Source organism: Coffea arabica, chromosome 10e, assembly GCF_036785885.1.
Source record: "Coffea arabica cultivar ET-39 chromosome 10e, Coffea Arabica ET-39 HiFi, whole genome shotgun sequence".
Classification (NCBI taxonomy): domain Eukaryota; kingdom Viridiplantae; phylum Streptophyta; class Magnoliopsida; order Gentianales; family Rubiaceae; genus Coffea; species Coffea arabica.
The window spans coordinates 48,683,378-48,698,471 of record NC_092328.1 but is presented as its reverse complement, the minus strand read 5'-3'; the positions used below and the strand labels follow the sequence as shown (position 1 = coordinate 48,698,471).

At 39.3% G+C, this 15,094-nt stretch overlaps 3 protein-coding genes across 4 annotated transcripts; all 3 read right to left on the bottom strand.

The window, feature by feature from the left end:
• Positions 1–2,068: 2,068 nt before the first annotated feature.
• LOC113712978 (phytolongin Phyl1.1-like) lies at positions 2,069–3,807 on the bottom strand. Of its 2 annotated transcripts, none has more exons than XM_027236664.2 (2): positions 3,667–3,807; positions 2,069–3,518 (listed from the first exon to the last, which is right to left on the bottom strand). In XM_027236664.2, the coding sequence occupies exon 2, from the start codon at positions 3,260–3,262 to the stop codon at positions 2,417–2,419; it is 846 nt and encodes a 281-aa protein (XP_027092465.1). In that variant the 5' UTR covers positions 3,263–3,518; positions 3,667–3,807; the 3' UTR covers positions 2,069–2,416. The 2 variants fall into 2 exon arrangements, with proteins under 2 accessions (XP_027092465.1, XP_027092463.1); XM_027236662.2 differs by having other exon boundaries at positions 2,069–3,512; positions 3,667–3,805.
• A 653-nt stretch (positions 3,808–4,460) lies between these two features.
• On the bottom strand, positions 4,461–7,708 carry LOC113711050 (RING-H2 finger protein ATL7-like). The gene is made up of 3 exons (XM_027234190.2): positions 7,064–7,708; positions 6,834–6,919; positions 4,461–5,271 (listed from the first exon to the last, which is right to left on the bottom strand). Exons 1-3 carry the CDS (start codon positions 7,391–7,393, stop codon positions 4,878–4,880), a joined length of 810 nt encoding a protein of 269 aa, XP_027089991.1. The 5' UTR covers positions 7,394–7,708; the 3' UTR covers positions 4,461–4,877.
• A 1,850-nt stretch (positions 7,709–9,558) lies between these two features.
• On the bottom strand, positions 9,559–15,074 carry LOC113711912 (uncharacterized). Its single transcript, XM_027235154.2, has 5 exons — positions 13,879–15,074; positions 13,567–13,637; positions 12,780–12,885; positions 11,544–11,676; positions 9,559–10,059 (listed from the first exon to the last, which is right to left on the bottom strand). The coding sequence occupies exons 1-5, from the start codon at positions 13,980–13,982 to the stop codon at positions 9,895–9,897; spliced, it is 579 nt and encodes a 192-aa protein (XP_027090955.1). The 5' UTR covers positions 13,983–15,074; the 3' UTR covers positions 9,559–9,894.
• Between the last annotated feature and the right edge of the window lie 20 nt (positions 15,075–15,094).

Genomic DNA, 15,094 nt, shown 5'->3' with positions numbered 1-15,094 from the left:
TCAACCTGGCTTTTCTTTGATTGAGTCGAGGTTGAGCTCAATTTTTTTGACTCGTCAAGTTCGAGCCTACCTGTTATTAAATCGAGTTCGACTCGATAAGTCCAAAATTCGATTCGACTCGACTCGTTTGCAGTCCTACTCTCAACACAACTGAACCTGCCAGCAACTCCACAGTGAGTATATCCACCTTAAGTAAAATTACGGAATCTGGGAGCACTTTACAACTTAAAAAGAAAAAATGGTTTTCCCGTTGCGTACTATAACAAACTGGCATACTTGGAAGGCGGTCATCCAAGAACCAAATTTTCGTCTTACTGCAAAACTCTCCTACCATTTTGTATCATCTAGCCTAGTGACTGCTTTCGCTATAAGCCTGATCTGCGGTTGCTCCGGTAATTTTAAATTTAATATGAACACATCTGAATATGAAGTCAATGAAACGTGCTGTATATTAACAAAACAAAAATAAAAGTTTAAAAAGTTTTAGGGTCCGTCAGATGATAAGGTAATACTACTATAACTCAATAGCAGTTTTGTTTGGAGAGAGAGACCACGATGGTGCACAGTGCATACAAATGCGTTGCCGCTCTGAATTACAAACTACTACGGCGAGTCGAATGCTGTAAATAAGTATTACCTCTTCTGATGCTCTTTCTGGACAAGCAACCCGTTGCCTAGATCAACCATGAGAAGAAAGCAGCAGCAGGAAGAGCTTGGCAACTAATCCAGGTATCTCTTATGGTAAGAAATGAAATGGAGATGAGAGAATCTTAAAGAACTAACTGCAGAGTGGTATCCCTTCTCGCTTCAAAGTGAGCATTGGCAAAATAGTTTTATAGAGAAGATTCTACATAAGATCTGCTTCTGCTAGTCGAACTTTAACTAAGCTTTCAATGCTCAGGTCATAGTACTTCCCTTTGCCGACAAGATTTTTCAAGCCACAGACTGTTATTGTTTTCCTGATGGCTAAATTCCCAGCTTATGTACCTTTTACACAAGGAAGGAACGGTAAGGGCTAAGGTTGCCCACCATTAAAAACTCTATGCAGATACTAACCAGTGGTCCTATACTGGGGACATCTTCTGTTTTTAGTAGCTCCTCAGATCTCCGCATCCAGATTTGGATCAGCTCATTCAAACTGCTTCACAACGATAATTGATAGGGAAGAAGTTCTTTCTCAACTGCCCCCACCCCACTTTCTCCTGACTCGCGAAAATGGAAGATGCTACTAACCTGTCTAAACTGGAGAGCGAATGAATTGCATAGTTCAAATGCTTAAGCCAAATAATTAGACAGTATCGTAAAATCAATTTGCACCCCAAAAAGGTAGTCAAGCATATACATATGAAATTTCTCTCATCCGTCTACTCTGCCTCTCCACTATATCTCAACGTCATCTGTTTACTTGAGTTTTCTGCAGCATCCAACTGACATGCAATCTTCTTATATGGTCTATGCTGCAACTTCTATTTGAATATTTCTACCCATGCCCCCCCCCCACCTGGATCTCTCTCTCTCTCACCCCAACAAAGAAAGAATATGATGTTCGTGCCTCTCATTTCCCATTTTCCTTCAAAAAACCTTCACATGCCTAACTTAATAGCAATGATATTGACTTAACATTGATAGCATTTCTCTTTTGCTTTTAAGGGAACTGTGATGTCTAAAAATGATCAAAGTATTTTTGGTTCATCTTCTTGCAAGAGGTAGCTCAATTTTGAAGTTGATACTCATTCAGATACTGAATACCAGTGCCAAGATTTCTAATTCCCTAACACTCTCTTAGTGTCCCTTTAGTGAAGAAGTCCTAGGTAGGGCTCCTGAACGAGCTAAGAGAGTGGGGTGAGTGATCCTCGGGTAAGGGTCACGAACAGGTGGGGGAAGGGGGGGCGCATGAGGCTTAATTCCTAATCTTCCTCTTCCTCTTCTCTTGAGTTATTTACTACAACAGACACAAATATCATCGCAAAAATATAGCCAGATGACATGCAGCATTTGTTCTCAACTGAAAGACAAGAACCAAATAAAGTGGAATGCATTTTTACAAATATAAAAGAAGCATGGGCCATTTTGGAAGAAAGTCCAAGAGTTCATTGAGAAAACTGGTGTGTGACCCCAACAAATTTGGAACACATCCCAACAACAATTACTTCCTACCATATACAGCAGCCAGCACTAGCATTTCTAGATATTCAGTGTATGCTATATACAAGGGAGATTCTTACTCAGATGCAAAGAGCTACAATCCAATTTGTACCATAAGTATCGACGCCCTTAGATTAGCTGTAGCAATATAGCCAACAATAGTGGACCGAGTAGTTGACAAGCACTTTTGACAAACAAATTAAACTCTCTCATTATCATCCATTCTGAGTGGGGACATTCTGATTTCAGCACAAAAACATGAAAGAGAATTTCAATGTATGCACTCAACACCCCCGCATATCACTAACCAAATCCCAAATAGCACAAGACACAGCACTATGTCGATTGCAAGGACAATCCTCACTTGACGGCACCATCTTTTCCGGAAATTTAGAGAATTTGACCTGAACCTCATTGAACCAAAATCCTTCTGCAATGATACTGGAGAAACTGATGTACCCTGGTTGTTAGCGTCCAAAGCTCCCAAATCAACCCTAGCTCCTCTTTCTGTGGATTTACGGTGTTCCTCCAACTCAATATCCCTGATACCAATTACATGTTCCTTCATCTTCTTCTTCTCTTGTTTGCTAGACTTGCCCAATAAAGGGGCTTTTGTCGAAGCCCCAGCTTCGGATGTGCCAGGTCCGTGGTTACTAGGTGAAGGAGTGAGCTCAGCGGCGTGATAGGGAGGAGTCTCTCCTAGCTGCTGCTCAGCAGCACCGGTCCTAGAGACATTTTCCAACACAGCAATTAAATGACGAATAACTGGGACTAGTTGGTCTTGTAAACAGGTTGAGTTGAGATTTGACAGGTTCCTAGTCGAACCCTTCTTAGTTGCCTTCTTGAATTCATCCCTCAAATGTTGGAGGAACTTAAGAACCCCAATTTTAGTTAAACCCTCATCAGCAATGGCAAAATACACATAGCCGTCTTCCATGAAAAACCCAAAAGTCTTTTTAGCCATGGTTTGAAAATACCATCTGTGGTAAGAAGGGGTTCTCTCCAAGCATAATACCGCCAAGTTGTCAATTTCAGGGTTTCCGCCATTATAAGAGTAGACAACTCGATCACCCTTTGACACGCAGCAGTATTGAACAGTGGTGTGAAGTGATCCCATTAGTACAAAATTAAACTATTTCTCAACATTGCCCTATATATTCAAGAAGAAGAATAATGTAAAGGAGGAGGGCCAAAATCGAACTCCAGTTTAGCCCGCCACAAAGCTCAGCTTTTTGAAGTCCGGAAGGATACAAAGCAGTCAAGATTTCGAGAGAGAAATAGCAGCCCACAAATTGTCAACAGGAGGTGGCACGCAAGAATACAACCGAAAACCATTCAAGGGATCTGGATTCCCGAAACTTATATCCCTGCAACTTATAACAACCACAACCGATTAAAAAAAAACCCAAATTACGAAACCAGCTTAAGAAATAGTTGGGATTATCCAAACGATGATTCAACAAAACTCGATTAAAGAAAAAAGAGGTAAAAAAAAGTTCTCGAGTCTTTGAGAACACCTACCTCAGAACTAGTTTTTGGCAAAACGGCAACAACCTCCCCGTGACCTCCTGAGAGTTGCTTGAGAGCTGAAGAGGTGATGAGAATCGCGTATATATCTAACAAAGCCAATAATTGGATGAAAATAACAGTAGCAGGCAGATAAGGTAGTCGGTACCCGCACGCATATCTCTCTGACTGTTTAAATCCCGGTCCCGGACCCCACTTTCAGTAGATTCGCCCCCAAATTTGCCTCTTTTACATGCGATGGGATCGCCGACTCTGCAATTGCGGAATTGCACCCTGCAATATAGACATTACTAAATTAAATTAAATTAAGACACTAAAATAATTTTTTGAAACAAATTTTGAAGCGAAAAAATTTATTGTGTTTTCTTTTGCACGTTTGTCCCGTTTGGATTACTATTTTTTGAAAATTTTATAAATATATATATACACATATTATAGCGATTTTGATATACGTAAAATAAGAAAATGATTAAAAAATGTGTTAATAAAAAACGTTAAAATTTTTTCTTTAGAGAATAGCAATCGAAATATGGATATAATATTTACGTTTAATGTTTATATTTAGCTATACTGCAATGCAATTGCCTGCCATTATCAATTTCTTAATCCATTTACTGGACCGTGACTCTGGGATAATTACGTCATAATTGTGCACCGGTACTTACTTACATTCTAGTCTCAACTTCTAACTACTAACTTAGAAAGGTTAATTCTAAAGAGAATTCTGACTGCGACAAAAGTAAAAAAAAAAAAACTCTTGACTTTGGAGTGCCAATTTCAGCCAAATATAAATCCAAGGACAAGTTATTGTTTCTATTTTTTAAAATGTCAATCGAGGACTTAGACACTCCATATTTTGATTTAAATCTTGGCATGCAATTTCTCTATGGATTTAATCATAACAATAATTTATGTCTTTCTTTTTCATTCTCTTTTTATTGCATCCATAACAATTCAGCCGTCCTGCCTTAGAAGAAGCTGCTGTGAAAGGGAGATAATTGCTTCAGATTTTTAAGGCTCGTAAACCAGCTATGGACTGTCAAAGTCAATATGGTGGGCTTCAATTCAACTGCCTCGCTGTATGGACTGGAGGGATAGCTAGTAGCTTCTTCATCCCTGGATCCACATATCTGAACTTCATTCCAAAAGTAAGCTGCTTCAGCAGAAACAACCCTGTGACTTCCACAATCCCACAATTCGCCTTTCTAGTAGTGTTCACTACTACTCCTCATCATTTCTGTATCATCATCTATGTTATGCACGCCCCCTTCCTCTTCTTCACTGCGTCTTGTCAGAATTCTTTCACCAGTGTTGCAGTAATCATTATCTTGGCCGCTGTCTTCACAGGGGCGGGAGCCATTTTCAGGAGACAATTCACCACCATCTGGAATATTAGAAGATATGTCATGGCTTGCTAACTGGATATCAGGTGCTTCAATTGATGCTTTAGCAGACACGAGGAGGGATTGGCGGCATAGCGGACACGTAGTATGAGTCGATAACCAGCTGTCAATGCAATCCCTGTGAAATGTATGTCCACAAGCAGGTATCTGTTGAAGCCGTTCCTCTGCTTGATAATCCCCGAGGCACACTGAACATCTGTCACACAAAACAAGACAACTTTTCAACGAGTTTCGCTAGTTGGTACTGGTGCGATATGATGTACTTTGTAGGCATGCAGTCCTGGAGCCTTCTGTTTTTTTGGAGCATTTCGTTACTCGGCTTTGGCACTACCATGATATGATGTGCTTATCGGTCATCTTAGGACAGGTAGATCTGCCTTATCGTACTTTCATTTCTCTTAAATTTTGTTCAAGCAATGAATGTACTCTACAGTACTAGTGAATTTCAACCTTTATCCACCAAATCCAAGGATGAGCTTAAACACACACACCTCTCAATAGTACATTACAGGGAGAGCATAATTTCTTGATTTTTATCTAACAGGTGGAAACAAATTGCCTTGGAATAAACACCTAAAACCCCACATTTGTAGCCTCCACTAATCAATCATCAAAAGCTTATTTGTGCGCATCACTCATGTTGATTGATTTAAGTATCAGCAGGCCAAGCTGACGTAGGACAAGGGACAGAACACGTGCCATAAACAATCAAAAGGCTTTATATGTAGAAGAAAAGGTCATAACATGGATGGATATTATTCCATGTTTGAGGAAGCGAGATATTTTCTTTATTTTCACCTGTTTGAGAAATGAATGCTTGATAATTAACTATGCAGTCATCTTCAAAGAGTATTTCAGCGTCAACACTTAGAAAAGAGAAGTCGAATCGCAACAAAAATACGCTACTCTGTTGCTCCTGCATTACATGGGGTATAGCAGCTCTTTAAGCCAAAGACCTATAAGTCATACATACCAGGGATAATGCCTAGAATTTGAGACAACTGTGGAATGACGACACTAAAAGCTCTCTGTTTAGATATAGATGCCTGAGGAACTACGCATCACAAAACTTTTGGATGATGTTCCAAAGAAGTGGTCTGTCTACATTCTGAAGTAGTGTAATTTTAAGGCTCTACACTTTTAATCTAAAATGCTATCCAAAGCCTGATTTCCAAATCAAGAGTAGGTAAAAATTCTGTCCTCTTTTATACCTAGCAATTCGCGTGATGCTGCAGTCCTCAAATGAAACGAGCGGTCAAAGTTCCTTACTTTTTGCACAGGACAAAAGTCACATAGATAGAACTGTGAGTATTGGTGGGCAACCAACTTCATACAAGCCCACGCCCTCAATTTTGTTGAGCTTGAGATAGAAACATTATTGTAGTTGAAGCTTGCAAACTTATTAAGCTTTTGCAAGAATGTAATAAGATTAATACATGACCACTGAGCCTTATCGAACTCAATCTCTACCTATAACCATTCAGTCACCTCCTCTTACCACCATCCCAATAACAAGAACAATTACGTCGTCATAGCAGCGCACTAACCTATAGCAGCAGATTCTACTGTTGATTTTGTGTTATTAACCTTTTTTTTTTTTCATAGAGTGGAAGACAAGCTATACATAGAGTGGTCTCAATGACTAACGGCCAGAAATTGAACGGCATATTGTACTTTGTGTTTGTGCTAGTAATTGATAATGGCAATTTGGTTGACGGAGGAATAAAAAAAAATTATATAAGTCCATGGAGCACTTACTGCGTGTCTTTGACGGAAAAACTTTCCTTGAATACAATCACGGGCAGCATCTCCCTGACCTCCTTCTTTAGCCCCCCAGATTCAGCCTGCAAAATTAATTGATATTCCAACGCTTACTACAATCAAGCAAGCTCCAGCCCATCGGATAGGAAGAAAGAAAATAGTAGTACTAGTGAGTGGGGCAGGCAGGTAGGTAGAGATAGAGATAGAGATAGAGATGAATAAAATACCCTGGAGGAGGAGGAGGAGGAGGAGCGGAAAGAAGAAGAAGAAGAGGCGGGCATTGTGAGAGAGGGCCAATCAAGCCTGCGACGGCGGAGATAGAACAAGTAGAACAAGGAAAGGAGGACGAAAGTGAAGAAGATTGGGACAGAAAAAATGAAAGCTTGATAGAGTCTCAACTCAGCCGAAGAAGAAGAAGAAGCATTTCCACCACCTCCGACGACAGCAGCAGCAGCAGCAGCAGATGTAGCTGTTTCTTGTGGGTCCGAATATCTACTAATACTAGTCTTACCACCTCCACCTCCACCTATGCCGCCACCTCGTCCACTGTGAGACATAATAATTACTACTATGAGCTGTATCAGCAACCAATTTCCCTGGTTCTTGGTTTGGAAATCAAACCTCTCGTTCACATGTTGTCAATAGTAGAATGCTGAATTTAGTGAGTCGGTTACACCCACTGTGCGCTCCCCCCCCCCATCTTTTTTCTCCCGGGGGACCAAATGCTTTCTATGCTATATTAGAGAGAGAGAGAGAGTGTGTGTGTGTGTGTGTGTGCGTGTTTAGTTTGCAGGTAAAGTGAAGATGGGAGGAGGGGTGAGGGGTGGAGCTGATGATAGAAACAGATCTGGGCACCAACGGTTCTCTGCTGTGTTACGACACAGTACTATTTCTTAGCAGCCAACTCCTCCCTCTAGTCTGTACAGTGTGTCCGCAAAAAGTACAAAACGAATTACGCCGACCTTTTTCTTGTTTGACTTTTTGCACACTAGACAACTGAGTAAGGGGAGGGGATTTGGGGCAGGGACGTCACTAATGACCGTCCCTGCACGGTTAAGGGCCAAGATTTGCCCTCAAAATTTTGTGCGGCTGAAATTATACCATGTAACTTGATTTTCGCGTCAAGTGTGGGGCTCATCACTATCTATTGTGAAAATACATCCTGTGAAAAAAAAATTACGCGATGTACAAAGAAAGTTACGCGCAGTTGATAATGACCAAAACCGCCTGGGACGGTTGCACCTGCAACCGTCCGTACCCCGAGTCCAAGGGGAGGAGGGGGTTATGATGGATGGATGGATAGATGGTACAGGTGCCAGGTGCCAGGTGCCAGGTGCCAGGTGCCAGGTGCCAAGTGCCAAGTGCCAACTACATCTACATGCCTGTTTTGGCTTGCATGGAGTCTCCAATTTACCTAAACAAATCAGCAAACTTATTAGCAACTCGTGTTTGGATTGCATTTTCTAGGATTTTTTGTAGAAAAATTACTGTAACGATTTGATGTATATGAGGAAAAAAGATAATAGGAAAATATGATCACGAAAAACGACATAATTTTTCGACGAAAAAATGGCTGTCCAAACAAAGCTGACAAACTAGTTTAATAAACAATTGCTATGTTAATCAGTCACAAACTTATCTGTTATGTTATGTTATGGATCAGATTATACTAATGGGAGGAGGGGGGGTTGGCTCCAGTATTCCACAACACAAAAGGTATTCAATTATTCATACCCGTCATGCAGTGAGTGTGTTTGGATAGTAAATTATTTGAAATAATTTTATGAAAAAATACTATAACATTTTTTTAATGTAATGCACGTGAAATATAAAGGTAATTAAAAAATATATTAATGATGCAAGCAAATCAGTACATGTAGATAAAGTAAAAATACTATGTAATCCAAACACACTCAAACTAGTGTCGACAGTGTGTTGCTTTCTCTCTCAGGCTCAGCATATTTTCTTTGCTTAATTTTGCAAGTGTTTTTTTCTTTTCGGAAAAAGAAAAGCAATGGAGTAATAATTTTGTTGGGCAGCTAATGCTTTGGCATGCCAATCACTTTCAAGCTTTTGTCATATGGAGTGAGTTAGTTCTACATTTCTATCATTAGCAATATTCGCTTGGAAAATGCACGAATCAGTATTGATGATGCAGAAGCGAAGCCGGAGGACAAACAACCCAAGAAGAGTCAACACAATAATAATAATTTGTCTGTTTGGATTGTGAATTATTAGAGATATTTTTACTGTAGCACTTTTTGTGATGTGATGTATGTGAGATAAAAAAATAATTGAGAAAGTAAAAAGGTACATTGAAAATTATAATGATGATGCAAGCAAATAAATTTGAAAAAATAAAGCCCAATCCAAATTCCAAACAGAGGGGTTCCAAAATCATTTTTACTTTTGTTTTTCTTTTTGGGTTTGGTATTTACTCCTCCCGGCCCTTTGAAGTTTGAACCTTCCTTCTTAGCTAACAGTGGTAGGAGTATACTTATAAAAGCAAAAAGCCAAAAGCCAAAAGCAAAAAGCTAGAAACAGTCAACCTTATCCAAACTTCTTTGAGAAAGTTTGTTTGGTTTAAACATTAATTATTATTAATTCGCCTCTTTATTATATAATATTATTTAAATAGGAGTTTATTTAAGATAATTATTGTAGCATTTTGTGATATGACGTATGTGAGATAAAAAAATAATTTAAAAAAAAATAATTAAAATTTATGCAATAAATTATTTTATTTCAAATCTTCTCAATCCAAACACAATTGATGTTTCTCACATCTTCCAATACTACTGTCAGGATTGCAACAAGTAAAATCATCATCAGTAAACTGTGTGTGTGTGCGTTTTTTTTCCTTGAAAAAGTAAACAGTGTGTTTACCTGCAGGTCCTGCACAAATGCTTTTTTAACAAAATACATAATTTAACAGCTACAATCAGTAATACTAGTGCACAAAGAGGTTAAATTCCTAGTTGTATGTACAACACCGTGACTGGAGTTGCCGATGCATCACTCCTTGCAGTCAGCAACTTTATCTTCTGCCTTGATACCGTCATACATCCCTTACCTTAAGCCTGGCTTCTGTATTGGAATGGAGCGGTAGCTTCGGGCTGGTAGGAACACCGCTGAATTTGCGCACCAAGAAGGCAAAGCATGGCAAGAACAATACATAGAGGGTCCCCAAGATGAAGGGCGCGGCCACAAGCCAGCCTAACAGCTGAAACAATCATCACCGGTACAACGATATAGAAACTGTAAGCAATGTGAACAATGCAGCAACACAATAACAATAATATCATCAGACTCGATCACAAGTCTGAGCAAACAAATTTTCTTGGCCTTTCAGTATTCAATTTTTGCATCAGCTTTGATCGCAAAAAAAAAAAAAAAAAAAAACAACTAAAGATTAGCAAATCTAAGAGCCAAGTTTGTTTGGATAAGGTTATCAATTTGGATTGCCCAGGGCATAAGATGTCCAGATAACACTGGCAATACTCCCACTAGAAACATCAAAAATCCTCCTATCAGTGCGAAACCACCCCCTTTTTTGGCTCCACCAATTTCAGTCTTCAGCCTGCATACAAGTGCGCTTGAATATTGGCCAAAAAATGACAACAATGCAAAGCACTTGATTCAGCTTTTAAAATGAATCAAGTACTTTAGCATGATGTCAAGCCAGACACTCTTTAAGAGATACCTCAAGAGAACCGAGGTCAATGTTCCTCAAAAGAGAAGGTGATGGGCAGCCCATTCAGAAAAGTCTCAAGTCTTGGGTTTATAAAAAATCGACTAAACCAACCCCCAGGTATTTGGCACTCTCAGATGAGTCAAGACCGATTAAAGATGTGATCCAAATGGAACTTTCTGGGACAGAACTATTATCTATTGCACACACCATTTGTTAAAGAGCGTGATGTTACAATGAAAAGCCTAAGCCATTGCAAATAAAAGTGCAATTTCTTTGCATAGTGTGAGACAGCAATTTCTTAGTACTTTTCTTGTTTACTCCTTGTGATTTTTCCCTTGATACATAGATCACTAACAAGGACATGGAACAAATTTAGAAAGTTCAATGATCAATCATGAGAAAAGGGCCTAGCTCAAAAGCAATTGGTTTCTTCAACTAAACTTTGAATATGTTGGAAAAGAAGAATTACATGAGGTCGTCTTACTTGATGTATCTCCAACTAGTTCAGCAGTCAAACATGTGTGAAATTCTTTCTTTGTCTAAGAAAGGTCCAGTGAAGAAATTAAGTGCGCCTGAAAAGAATGTTTGTCCAATACACCCTCTTATGGTTTGCAAAAGAACATGCCAACACTGATTAGGCACATGTACCACTAGACTGAAGCACCACTTCCTATCAATGATCAGAGATTAAGGCTAATAATAGGAAATGCCGGCACCTTAAATTTAGACCTCACTTTTTCACTTGGTAGAGGTCGTTGCACTTGTCAAAATTGAAGGGCTTTCAAACAGATACCTAACGAAGGACATTAACCATATGTACTACCATCAAACTATGGGGCAAAGGAAGAGGCTAAGAAAAACTTCCACTTATTTGTATCTATTTATCAATCCACAACCCAACATCCACAGATAGATAAAGCTAGGTAGATAAAATGAACAGACTACATACACAAACAACATATCCACAAGCTGACATAAAAGATGAGCTTGGAAATGCCGAGTCAGTTACCCACCGCATTGAAGATGCCCCGCAAGATTTCTCTTGAAGCTTGACCAGTCAAGACCTTCTTCAATGCATCAGAAGTTAGAGGAAAGTGAGGTCCTCCAGTGATGAATTCACCAAAGCGCAAGAAAAAAATTATCAGACTGCAAAACACAGAAAGGTGACTGTCAAGAAATCACAGAAAGTATGGTAAATGGCTAACTCTAAACCAAATGTTAGGGATCCATAATGTATTTGATGAAAAGATTCTTTACAGCACCTGCAGTACTCCATTATTTATTTCAGCTTTTAGATTAGTAAGGTCCATACGTATTAAGTCCTTTTGTTGTCAAGATACACAACGAATGCGTTATGCAATTCCCTGTCAAGAAGTCATGCTCATCTATGCAGGCCTTTGCAAATTTTTACTATGATTTTTCGATGGAGTTGAATAAAGCTTCTCTGCCATTTCTTACCATTGCCAAAATGACTCAATTATCTCCTTCCAAATGACCCTCTTAGGATTCTATAGTTTTCACAATTTCTCTAGCTTTTATTTCCCATCCTTGTTCTTCTTTCCAGTCCTCTGAATCTCCTTTGCTCCTTTTTTAAAAATTATCTACAAGGGCTAATCTGCATGAAGTTACTTACTAATTGTTGCTTTCAACTTCAAAAGGGCACAACATCTCAAACTTATGAAATACATATTTGTAGGAAAAAGCAGCCATTTAGAAAAGAAACTAAAAAAGAAAGGCAAAAGTGACTGTTTTTGAAGAATGCCAAAACATCAAGATAGTAAAGATTAAGTCACTCCTGCTGAGTCGTGTTCTATTTTTGGGTCAAGCACAATTCTGCTCAAATACATGTAATTTAGATGTCTAACAGTTAAAGAAAACAGAGGTATCATCAGTGCATGCAATAGTCCCAAAAATGCATTAAACAAGACAAAGTTCAATAACATGATTCTGCCACCTAAAATGCTATTCAAGTCAATCTAGCACATTACCAGAAACTGGGCACACAGGCAAATTCATCAGAAAGGATGTGAAATTTGAATAGGAAGTTACATAGTTCAGTCCAGGAAGATTTCAAAAATGGGAAATCTAAAAAACAATAAATAAAAAATACACTGCATAATCCACAGGCCTCCTGCGAAAATACATTAAACAGGAAAGGGCAAAGGGGGCAGGGAATCTGTATATTCTTCAATCCATATAGTGCAAGGGGGTAAAATAAAAAATTACCAACTAGAAAAGAATAATTAAACCTCAGCTCGATTGGAGTAGCAACAAAATTAGCCAGCATTACAGTTGGCGCATGACATGAGGATCTGAGTAATGCGATAGCCAATCCACAAAGGAAAAAAGTGACTCCTGCAAAAGAAGATTAAATCCAAGAATTGAGTTGCTAACCCGAGGAATGAAAATTTACCTATTCTCTAACATAGACAACAGCAGAAGTCATGGCAGGGCCCATGAAACGAATTAAAACACATGCGAATCAGTCAAAAATGCAACCAAGTTCCTCACTAAGAAGAAAGTACTCTCGAGTATGACGAATAAACTATATTTAAAAAGAGAGCAATGCCGAAAAGGAAAGAAATGCAGAAAATCCAGTTTGAGATTATGGAATATAACAACAGCACGCGCACAAGGTAATGTGGTCGGATTAAACTGCAGCAGCAAACAAACCATATACATTCCAGGAAAATGCAAAATTTTTCATTCACTAGCTTGCTCAACAGCGCAATTTTGAAACGTTGAAAGTTTGAGGGTCCTCCAGAGGATAATTACTTGAGTAAAAGTGGGAAGGGAAGAAGCAAGGAACTATGAACCAGAGAACATGCTGTGTAGTGGAGATCCTTGATGTTTTGATGGCCGCAACAATGAGATACATGATGCAGTATATAAGGACAATTAAAGGCTTCGAGTATTGATTGTAAAGGGGGATGCAGGTAATACATGATCATCCCTTGAAAAAAATCATGTTGGAGCAGGATGAATCAAAATTAAAGTGAGCAAACAAGTAGGGTAGGAGGAGGTGAGGAAACATACCGCAGATGGGAAAGACACCAAGGGTAATGCCTAGTGCGGCCGAGAAGGCCAATTGCTTAGGCTCTGCTCCCCTAATACATAAACACCAGGTAACAGCCAATTATTCCTACTCCAACCAACAGAAAAGGAAAGGAAAACACAAAACTACTACTCTAATTGATTGCAAAACGGGATTATTCTCTCTTTTTTTTGGTGCACACACACAATCGATTCATTAGAGCAATGGATTGGTAAAAAGAAAGAAAAGCTATGCAAGGTAGGCTCTTTGAGGAAAAAAACAGATGGGAAATCGAAATGGAAAAGTGGAATTACATGCGGAGAATATGGAGGAGAGGATCGAGTAGCTTTTTACGGAACCAAGGAAGCAATCCGATTCTGAATCGCTTCAAGACGTTGGTGTTGGCGTCGCTCACCATAATTTTTTTTTCTTTTATGGTTTTAAAATGATTAGTAGCTGTACAGCTACTAGTATTTCTTCTTCTTCTTCTTCTTCTTTTCAGTATATAATATACATAGTGAGAGAGAGAGAGAGAGAGAGAGAATGGTGAGATACAAGTGTGTGGGGGTGTAGGCTTGAGTAGGGAAGAAGAGATTACAAATCAGAAATGGCAGAGGATAAGGTTATGAATTTATATTGAGTTTGGCAGATCCCGGGGATGAATCAGAAAGCCGCATGAAATGAAATGGGCGCTGCAACAAATAAAAGCTTCTATGGAGATTTGTGGAAACAATTTGGGTGGGGAATATATATATATATATATATAGAGGATGGAGTTTCTATTATTAATGTGTCTGAAATCCCAGAAATGTTTAGCTGCTGGGGGGGGAAGAGAGAGAGAGGCAGTGCGTGTGATGTTGGAGCTAAGAAAAGCTGAGATTTTGTTGTTTGTTGTTTTTTTTTTGGGGAATCGATCAGTTTTTGAGTCGACAGAGGAGTCAGGGAGGGAAGAGATGAGACAGCATTCCATTCAAGAATCAAGACCTCCACCGCAGCAACAGCAGCAACCAAACCTCCACCGCGGGCGATACGTTGCTTGCAGGAAAGGAAGAACTTAGCGGACAAACAGAATCAACTAAACGACGCCGTGAGTGAGCGGTGAGCACCTCACCGATCAATATCATCTCCCCTTCGTCTAGCCTCTACTGGGGACTATTATCAGTATAACAATCTGCCCCCAACCCAACCACCATCCATTCTACTGCTAGCACAAAACCCACACTATAACTGTCTTAACAATTCTGAAGAGACAAGCGAAAGGATATGACACAATCTTAGATTTTTTTCGCTGCAGGTGAGATTCTCACCCTCACCTACACACCTACAACCCAAAGAGGAACTTCCTTGTGGCCACTGAGCCATTACCCAGTGGTTATACATGATGAGCATCAATTGCAAGTTTACGTAACACCATTGAATTTGTTTCTAATGCGTCCACCATAAGTTATAATTTTTTTTTTTTTTTTGGGTTGTGCTCTCTATCCCAAGTAGCAGTACTTTTTCAAGTCTCTAACACTGAATGGACCAACA

What these genes read in the sequence shown, in the direction of transcription:
- LOC113712978 (XM_027236664.2), bottom strand. Translation starts at nt 3,262, where the DNA reads ATGGGATCACTTCACACCACTGTTCAATACTGCTGCGTGTCAAAGGGT.
- LOC113711050 (XM_027234190.2), bottom strand. Translation starts at nt 7,393, where the DNA reads ATGTCTCACAGTGGACGAGGTGGCGGCATAGGTGGAGGTGGAGGTGGT. An exon ending in CCTCCTCCTCCTCCTCCAGG is followed by an intron (nt 6,920 to 7,063) that starts GTATTTTATTCA and finishes TTAATTTTGCAG; the next exon opens with GCTGAATCTGGGGGGCTAAA. An exon ending in TTTTCCGTCAAAGACACGCA is followed by an intron (nt 5,272 to 6,833) that starts GTAAGTGCTCCA and finishes TTTGTGTGACAG; the next exon opens with ATGTTCAGTGTGCCTCGGGG.
- LOC113711912 (XM_027235154.2), bottom strand. Translation starts at nt 13,982, where the DNA reads ATGGTGAGCGACGCCAACACCAACGTCTTGAAGCGATTCAGAATCGGA. An exon ending in GCTACTCCAATCGAGCTGAG is followed by an intron (nt 11,677 to 12,779) that starts GTTTAATTATTC and finishes TGTGTTTTGCAG; the next exon opens with TCTGATAATTTTTTTCTTGC. An exon ending in TGCGGGGCATCTTCAATGCG is followed by an intron (nt 10,060 to 11,543) that starts GTGGGTAACTGA and finishes TGATTGTTTCAG; the next exon opens with CTGTTAGGCTGGCTTGTGGC.